Raw genomic sequence first — 10,059 nt, 5'->3', positions numbered from 1 at the left:
CTGCTAACGATAGAGTGAATGTATATAGCTATACTTCAAGCAGGACTGTATTCAGGTGTCACTGGTATGTGGAGAAACGCCTGGAAACCGACGGATGCTTTAACACATGTGAAGCCGTGGCACACTGTTGGTCTAAGCAGGAGCCAATTAAACATTGATTCTTCGACTGTTTCTTTGAATAATATGTATATCACTGTCTTTTTCGTAGTGTTTGACTGGAACTCTACTCCGTAATGTCCTGGTGCTTCTCTTTTTGGTCGACGCTTGTGGGAAACGTAGATGTAACTACAGGGAGATTCTGGTTTCCTACAGAGAGTTCATCTTCGTTGAGCTGCAGAATCTGGTATGAGGATATCGATGCAATTTACAGATATTTGTCTGCGATTATGTGCGCCTTGTTGATTGAGTTTAACTTTTGTTTATATAAATTCTTCTTACCTGGGTCTAAGTTTCACGTTTCGGGCAGCACTGATACAGTAGCTACCAACCATGTGGGAGCGACGTTTGATTATCCTGTGATAGACTGCAGCGTTCCACTTTCTGCTTCACATTTGAATGAATCCATATGTTGATATTGTTTTGCAGAATTTGACTGGTTCATTCGATACCTCCAAAGGGAAAGACCCCTGTCCCCCAGGAAAGGTAAATGGCACGTCAGCATGTGTTCCTTCAGCACCATGGACAGGGTAAACATGAGGCTATAACCTGTGACCAGGATCACTCACATTAAAAAGAAGAATATCTCAAGGAAAAAAATAAAGTATTACTTTTATGTGTTATAAAGTATCCTCATTTATTGAGATGAATGGACTATATGAAATGCTGTTTAATTTAATCTCCTCTCTGGGCCACTATTGCAGGCACATCGTATTCTGGTCTCCATCTATGGTATGGCACATCAGATGAGGTGTCAGAGAAGTAGCAAGTCAACGTCTGACCTGGAAAGGCCACTTGAGAGCATGGAGCAGCTCATCAGTCAAAATTGCAGCCCTGATAATCTGGTAAGTGTTTGTATAGAATAAATATGTCTATCAATAAATAAAGTCACAAGGTAATAAAAAAGTGCACAGCTTACAACAGACTGATACACCCAACCACCACCATCACTCCTCTTTTACATCAAATAAGAAATAGATAGGGCTTGGGAAATGTTTGCACATGGTTTATACAAGACAACATAAGCATCCTAAATAATGTGAGAGGAACAGTATCAATAGATAACAGGATACAAAACTAATACTTTGCTTTGTATATTATTTTAGGGCAAGAAAGTCTCTTGTTCAGCTGTCAAGAAAATACGAGGAAAGAAGAGAAAGAGAATCAGGTTCATCAAAGTTATCAAGGCACTGATCACTTGTTGGCAAAAACTTATTGTCTCCATGCTGTCACATTAGAAAATGTTACCTGTAGTACTTTAAGGTGGATTTATGTAAACGTCACCGCCTGAAACTGAGGATATTACCTAGCCAATAACAAACCGTTTTTGAATGCAGTATCATACAGTTGTGAAGTTCTCAATGTTTTTATGCCAGCATTGCTACTTTTTCATGGACAAGTTTTATAATAACCACAGATAAGCTATCAAATATCCACTATACTTTCAAATAATTGTAGAAAATGTATGTACAATGTATTTTTCTTAACCTCTCTTGTTGTGACAACCATTTGTTTTCTTTGTAAGTCATATGTCGATATACCCATGAAAAGTTCTCCTGTCATGTACTACAAAACTAATAAATGTCTCTACTCGTGGCACTGTGGTGTTCCTCATTTTCTTCATACAAATGACAGTTAAGTAACTAACTATGTAATAAATAATAATTAATTGATGACAAATAAATACAAACATACTTTTTGTCACACCTATCACAAATATCAGCCTAATATATAATCATTGCAATAATCATGCATATCATCATGTATCATAAATTAATTAAAATTATAATACATTTGAATATATTTGTTAAGGGAAATTAAAGCTGCACTCAAAAGCATACAAATAAAAGCTGTTTGGATCCCCTCGTGTTACTATAGAAGCGGAACTATTCTACAGCATTGTTTCCGCACGGACACAAAGATATGTTGCACAGCCTCGACCAAACGATTCCCCAACGATACGAAACATCAACATCAGACACACATGGCATCGTTGCGGTGAATGCACCTTAATACCGTCCGTTTAAAACTGCATGTAATTGTATGCGCTTTTCATTAAATAAAAAAAGCATCATCAGTCTGTGTTAACTATCGGACGTAGTTACTCATTTCGAGGAAATTCTAAGGACTGTTCTGAGCATGAACAACTCCCTTAACAACTGAAAGCAACGTTTAGCTCTTTTGTAGCGTGGTTTGTTTTATTGATTTTCCAAGAAGTCCCTGACAGAGCAGACATGGCCAACAGCAACATTGTAGACATGGATCCAGATGTTGCTCGGAGGCTGTTTGTGGAGGGAGCTACGCTGGTGCTGCTGGATGTTCCTCAAGGTACGGAGCTGGGGATTGACTGCAAGAGTTGGCAAGTTGGTCCCCGCTTCAAGGGAGTGAAGATGATCCCCCCAGGCCTGCACTTCCTCCACTACTGCTCTGCTAACTCGACAAGCTGTGGAGGAGAAATTGGTCCGAAGACAGGCCATTTCCTCACTCTCAAACCCAAAGACATCCTGTTGGCCAAATGGGATCCAAAAGAAGAAGATCTGGACTTCTCAGTCTCCCAGGATGAAAAGGAGGTGAGCCGGATAAGGGCCAACTTGCAAGACCTGGATCCCCACCTAGGGCCCTATCCGTATGAGGTGATTAGGAAATGGGTGTCCCTCACTGACCGGCTGAGTGAGGAGGTTGCCAAAAACTTGCAGCCCCTTTCAGGTCAAATATGTGCCTTCAGTGATGTCATCCCTGAGCTTCAACTCACACACACCAAAGACAGGGCGGAGCAGCCGAGGAATGACACAGCCTGTCAAAGCATGAAGGAGGGACTCGACAAGCTCCCCAGGATGAAGCCGAGGGAGGGCACAGAGTTGCGCTTCTCTGTTATCCCCGAGAAGAAGTACCCAGCTGGGGCTACACCGGCCCAGATCACTCAGTGCAGCCTGGACCAGAGCTATGCCCTGGAGACTGTGCTGGAGAAGAACTATAAGCTGCAGCCTCTCAACCTGCTAGGTAATACTACGCCATCAATATAGCACACAACTCCATTTTTACATATTCAAATCTAACTACATTTTGTGTCTCTCCTCTTAGGTGAGATGCAGTTTGCCTTTGTGTGTTTCCTGATTGGAAATGTATATGAGGGCTTTGAGCACTGGAAGAGTCTCCTGTCTCTGCTGTGTCGATCAGAGGAGGCAATGCGAAAGCATAAGGAGCTCTATCTGGGGCTTATCGCTGTGCTTTACCACCAGCTCGGAGAAATCCCACCAGACTTCTTTGTTGACATCGTTTCTCAGAGCAACTTCCTCACCTCCACACTGCAGGTAGATGTTGCACAACTTCAGAATCACATGCCTGATGGGATGAACATGATCTCAAGTACATATACATAAAAAAACACGTAGTGTCGGTGTAAGACTTTATCAGGGTGCTTGGACAACCAATTTGTTTCTGAGCTTTTTATTGGTCCAAATAACAACTTAAGTTGAAATGCAGTATAATATAATAAACAAATTTGAACTGTCACATCTCAACATGTGAAAACATGAAGAAAATAATGATCTGGTTTTGAGCTTATTATTATGAATGGAATATCACATCTGAAATAAAGTGACATATCAATCAGGTCCTTCTTCCTGATCCTACCTGTCCTATATTTGAGACATTGACCTAATAAAGTCATCTTAACTAGTATAGGATTTAAGAGATTACAAATGATTACATTGTTTGCTTCCTTTTCTGACAGGACCTGTTCCAGTTTGCCAGTGGACCTGGTGTAGACGGCACCCTGCGTAAGAGAGCAGAGAAGTTCAAAGCTCACCTGACCAAGAAGTTTCGCTGGGACTTTGATGCAGATTTGGACGACTGCGCCCCTGTGGTGGTTGAGCTGCCTGAAGATGTTACAATGGAATGAGATTGTATTATGGATTCAGTGTACATGCTGAAACCATAAGCAGGTAACAGAACTGAAATACACACTGTCGGCAAGCGCTGATGCCTGGCATTGAAACTCCGATCCAAAGTTTCTCAGAACGCTTCAGAAAACTAAAACAGCCTTAAACAATGACAACTGTTTTCAGTAACACCAGTAGACAGTATGTGTTGAATGTGTAACATGTGGGCTGTAAAACAGCACCTTATATATCCATGCAAGTTTACTTCTGTTATGAAGAAAGCAAACTGTCATTAACGGGCAGAGCTGAACTATACTATGTATTATTGGTGAACTCTGGTGGTGGATTTTTCTCAGCTCGGCAAGTTACAATGCCAGTCTTAAAACTCTTAATTGCAAATTCAACCACCAATGTTTTTTATAACTCACTTCAGTTTAAGAGTTCATTGAAAACAAAAATGGAAATGGAAAAACAATAAGTTAACCATTTCACAAGATCATGTAAGAATTCTGGATAAGCCAGATTTTGTGAGAAGATAACTAAAGTATAGTATTGTGTGACTGTTGTTTAACACCTCTTATATTAAATAAATAAATAATGCTTACTATAAATAATTATGGTGGCACACTGTTTAGAAAAAGGCAATTGTGGTTTGTAATGTTAAACACATACTGTAGACCCCAACTGAGCAATTTTTCTTCAGAAATGTTCTATGATTTATTGGATCAAGATTCCCTTGAATAAAAATATGTTTGATACAAAGAAGACCTGTCCTGCTGCCTGTCAGTTACAACTATTGAAAGTCTGTTTCATTCTACATGTCAGGAGTCATCTTTTTCACCTCCACTAGATGGTGAACACAGCCTTTTTGCGAATTTTGAAAAACTTCATGTATCTTCCTAAGGATCTTCATTGTAAATTTACAGACAAGCATTCACACAAATAGAGAAGCTGTTGTTTTCGGTGCTTGGGAAAACTAAGCTCTGATAGGATTTGGCAGTGTGTTCTGTGCACAGCTTGACTGTCTATGGTGGAAATCATCTTTAAGCTCACTCTGAGTTGATTTGTGAGGAATAACAGGTGGAGGAATAAGTGTGGGCTGCACATGCAACAATTGGATGATGTAATAAGAAGCAATGTATTAGCTGTGTGTGTCCTGCTTGGCAGTAATGGATAGGACAGGCCTTTTGTTGGCTTGTCGGCCCATCAATCCATTCACTTGTTAATTTCTTCGTTGCCCAGCCTGAACTTTTTTGTCTCCTGCTGGACTCTGCTGTCCCGACTCTGTGAAGTTATCAATAACCTTAAAGCTGCTGTGAAAAGGACCAAAGCCTTCTAACTTAATTATGGGAGTCAATAGAGTTAGCCTGTTGATGGTCACCCAAATCTCAATGCAAGAAATCCCATCTCTTCCCAGGATACAGCTGGTATCATGAGATGGATGTTAATGCTAGGCTTACTTATGAAAACTACCCCCTTTGATAATTTACGCACATCTTAAGAGAAGATTAGTTTTGTAGTTGTGGTCCACCCTGAGACCACGAGGGTCCTACACTGGTTGTTATTTTCCTTTTGAATGCAGAGAAAATGGTTTGGATTACATGGTGGAAACGTACACCAATTACTTGTAGATTCAAGTTCCTCTCTTGAGATTAAGTGCTGTACATTGTCAATGACGACAATCTCTGAAATTACACTGTTGGGAATCTCGTTGGCGCTCTAGCCCCTCCATTAGAGCTGAAATTACAGTGTACAGCAAGTTAGCGGACAACTCATTCCATGTTTTTGTGCTGCACGCACTCTTTCACCCTAGCTATACGCTCTCCTGCCACGATCCTGGTATGGCAAACGTTTTTCCTTTTAATCTCTCTTATTTGTTTCGTTTGGTGCGGCCGCCCCTGGGGAGTGAAGAGCGCTGGGAAACGGACTGAGTTGATTGTCAAGAACCTCAAAGGCAGACAGGCCCTGTCAGTCATGGTGGAGCTTTCTCTCTATTAGATCTGAGCTGATCATTTCCATGGGGCTTCACAAGGCGCTCACCGTGCCAGTGTAAACACAGGCCCCTCTGTTTCTCTCCCAACACTCACCCGACGCCTTTCCCCACACAAAAGCAAAGAAGACTGATTTTGGTGAGTGTGTGCGCAACTTCTTAACTGACATTCTTGCTATTAATTATTGAACAAAACAGGTGTTCGATCATATGTGTTTGAACTTAATTATTAATGGACACAGTTGTTTTCTGATCACCCAAGTAACTGCAGTAAAAGGATAAATTAGCCACAGTAAATGTTCGGGATTATCAGCCCCCAGAGATTTAGTACCATTTCACTGCTATTGTTGCAACGACCTGTGTCATTGCATTTCCCAAACACTACTTTTGAAAAAGTTTCCATTTGTGGTCATTTGTCACATTCAGTTTACTTGTTGCATTTATTTGCCTGCTGCCTGTCTCTCACCCATGTCGAGATAAAGTCTGCTTCTTTCACAGGGCAAGATGCATAATTATGATGAATCGTTTGTCAAAAATAAGCTTTTTAGTAATTGCCCGTGTCCATAGATCACATGTGGGGAAAGAAGTTGGTACACAAATGCAGAGTGTTTACTCTCTGACCTTTGAGTGCATTTTGAAAAAGGTATAATTACAGACATTTGGCAGTGTGGTGTAGTTGAGTTGAAGTGAACAATTCAAACTTTTCACTAATAATTTTCTATAAAGGCATGAAAAGTTTGTGTATCTGTGATATGGATTATGTTCCCTGCTGCTACTTCCTGCCAACTCTGTCTTGGACATTTCTTCCATAAGTGTTGATGACCAGGCTGCGATTCCTCCTGCAGCACCAGTGGGGCTTCACGTCTGACTCGCATGACCCAAATGTGAGACAGGCACGTGTAGACAAGTGCGTGGTGTGGGGTGCGTACATTTCGAGCTCTGGTGCCCAGACATATGGACGTGGGCGGATGGAGGGGGGTTCGTAAAGTGGGGATGGACAAGGTTAAAAATCCCTCCTGGAAATTTCATACACACCAGGGAAGAAAGAGAGTGTGTGAACAATAGGTTCTGTTATAGTGATCTGCTGAAGTGATTAAAGGCAGGAGCTAAAAACAAGGCGGTAGACCTTTTGAGGTCTGGTCAGCAGGCATGTCTGTCAGGGTCTGCCTTTCTGATCATGTACAGCATGACGGCACCACAGCTGGCCAATAAAATGTCCCGGGCTGATTAAGTAAATCTGAGGTGACACAAGCAACATGCTGTGATTAACACACACACACACACACACACACACACACACACACACACACACACACACACACACACACACACACACACACACACACACACACACACGAAGCAGCACAACACAAGCACAGTTAACCTTCGTTGTCATCTCTCACCGCTCATAAAAGTGTCTGCGCCTGTGCTGTAAATCATCCCTGAGAGCTTAACTAAATATTGGACGAGTCCTTCTGAATCAAACATGGTTTAAACAAACGGCAGTAAAGATCCGTTGCTGGTCCCTATTCCCCATCCTCAGTCCATCAGATAGCTTTCACTCTCCCCCACCTGCCCATCAGATGACTGATCTTTAACTTCCATTTTGTGTGTGTGTGTGTGTGTGTGTGTGTGTGTGTGTGTGTGTGTGTGTGTGTGTGTGTGTGTGTGTGTGTGTGTGTGTGTGTGTGTGTGTGTGTGTGTGTGTGTGTGTGTGTGTGTGTGTGTGTGTGTGTTGTCTTTGGCTGTGGCACCCAGAGCGTGAACTCTGGCAGACCTTGTCACAGCAGAAAGGATTTGAATACCGCAGCACCCCAAGTACACACACAACCTCTCGCTATCGCTCACTTCTCTTCCTACTCTTATTTTTCTTGCTCTCTGTGTGTGAGGGTTTTGAGGTGAAAGCAGACCCCTCCTGGTAGCCCCACACCCAGGAGAGAACCCGGTGAATAGTAACAGGGTGGGAGAGGAAGGGCAGGAGGGAAACCCTAAGCAGACCGGGCCTTTCAGATGGCGCTTTGAGGAGCATGAAAACATACATCACTCACTCTTTTCTACTGGCTATTCAAGTCATTCCTGTTTTCTTCTGTTCTTTTGCTGCTTTCTATTATTTTTCCATTTCTCTTCACCCTCCACCACTCACACCAACACATCCACTTTGTGAATAATTCAGAGATTCTTATATATTATTCAGACCTTTCTAACACATGCAAATATAGAAACGTGTTCTTTTATCCAACAAGCAAACTTAAAAGTAAAATAGATTTTCAAAAGTCTTTTCTCAAAGTGAATAGATATATGTAATGAACGCCATATATGTGATTCAGTAATAAACAAGAAAACAAACTAAGTTTCTTTAGTTTTTGCTTTTCCTTTTGCTCAAACTTGTCTTGCATCCCATTGTGGCGGCATGGATCCCAATTTTGAGAACCACTGCTCTAAACTTTAATAGAAGCCTTGGCTTGTGCTGGTTATTTTTGGATTTTTCTTGTGGAAAAAAGTCATTTTTATAACTTTCCATTTTGGACAGGCAAAGCTTCACATTTATCTTAGAAGGAAACAGAAAATAAAAGTGAATGAATGTTCATTCTTAATCTTGGAAGATAATCACTAAACTGAATATTCAAATAACTCGCACATCTGTTGAATGATGCAGTTTTGATTAAGCTGTCTGCTGTCCCATGTTTTTCCTGTGACTTCTTCACAACTCCCCCTCCTCCCCTCAAAGGGAAGTGCAGGTGTGTAAAGTTCTCCCTCATGCATCGTGCTGTAGCTCATTCTGAAAGGCGCAGGATATGTTCTTATGACACAGAGAGCTTTTAAAAAGCGGCAGAAAAATCCCCATGTTACCTGTTTTATTCCCGCATCACTTTAATGCAACACTAAATCTTCCTCTGCCTGTCTCCTCTTTATACCATTTCCCATCCCACTCTTCCCTACTGTATTCCACTTCCTCCATCCCTTTGCTTTTCATTGTCCAGCTTCAAGTTGAATTATGGGCCAATCATCCAGAGTCGCAGAGCAGGGGGTTGGATCTGATCTGTTATCAGCATTTTGTAGTTTGCCGTCCCTTCTACATTCTGTACTATGATAAGCTCATATTTTTTTCTCAGCAGACAATGTCTTTTAGAGATTAAGTAAATAAATAACTCTCCACATTTTCTTTAAAGTCTTTTCCTCCAGCTCTGCAGCTCTAGCTCTCACTCCCTCTGTTGGCCAGAATCCCAGACACAACTCAGCTGATTGTCCCTAATCTGAGCGCTAGCTGTCTCCTGTCCTATCCTGCTGCTGTCACCACTGCAATTAAGTGCATCTATTTGGACAGGCTTCTGTCAGTGTGTGTGAGCGCATATGCGTCTGCCTCCATGTTGTGGCCAGGCTCACTGGAGCCAGGTGGCCACGTGTTTGGCTCACGGGAGGCTATTTTTCTATAGATGTTAAACCACAGGCAATAACCGCAGCTATGTGATGCACACAGTGAAAGTTTGATACAAAGCCAAAGACCTGGCAACACATGCATGGGAAGACATTAGATGTTAGGAGGAACGGGACATTTTGCCAGTAAGTTTGGAAATTTGATAAAGCTTCTATGCAGATATGACCAAAGTGGTTTGAGTTCATTCCAAGAAGTTAATGGAACAGTGAAGAAGAGATAATGGCTCTGGATCTGAGATATGTGGCCTAAACGCTAAATACAAATAGGCTGTAGTTGTGTGTGCACTGTGCCTCTGATGAGTGGGTTGGGCCTTGAAGCTGACATAGGAAATGTTTGAAGGAGCCGAAGCAGAAGCTGCATATATGCCATGATGTCACCTAAAGCTGCATCAGAGCATTTTTCTACCACAAACGCTTTGGCAAACAGCTCCCACTCTCTGAAGCAAACACAGAAAGAATATCGTTGAGATGTTTCCACAAACACTCGTCACTCTTTTTTCTATCCTCCTCTCTTCTCCCCATGTCAAATTCTTTTTTTACGTGGCTTTGTCTGCTGCTGGATGTTTACCCCTGTAACCCATGGCCAGTAAACAGAGA

The 10,059-nt window shown here is 41.8% G+C and overlaps 1 protein-coding gene across 1 annotated transcript; it reads left to right on the top strand.

Moving 5' to 3' along the window:
• The first annotated feature begins 2,056 nt into the window (after positions 1-2,056).
• aar2 (AAR2 splicing factor) lies at positions 2,057-4,802 on the top strand. Its single transcript, XM_063895377.1, has 3 exons — positions 2,057-3,156; positions 3,238-3,467; positions 3,890-4,802. Exons 1-3 carry the CDS (start codon positions 2,391-2,393, stop codon positions 4,055-4,057), a joined length of 1,164 nt encoding a protein of 387 aa, XP_063751447.1. The 5' UTR covers positions 2,057-2,390; the 3' UTR covers positions 4,058-4,802.
• The last annotated feature ends 5,257 nt before the right edge of the window (positions 4,803-10,059 follow it).

Source organism: Eleginops maclovinus, chromosome 1 (assembly GCF_036324505.1).
Source record: "Eleginops maclovinus isolate JMC-PN-2008 ecotype Puerto Natales chromosome 1, JC_Emac_rtc_rv5, whole genome shotgun sequence".
Taxonomy (NCBI): domain Eukaryota; kingdom Metazoa; phylum Chordata; class Actinopteri; order Perciformes; family Eleginopidae; genus Eleginops; species Eleginops maclovinus.
This window is presented reverse-complemented; position numbering and strand designations above follow the sequence as displayed.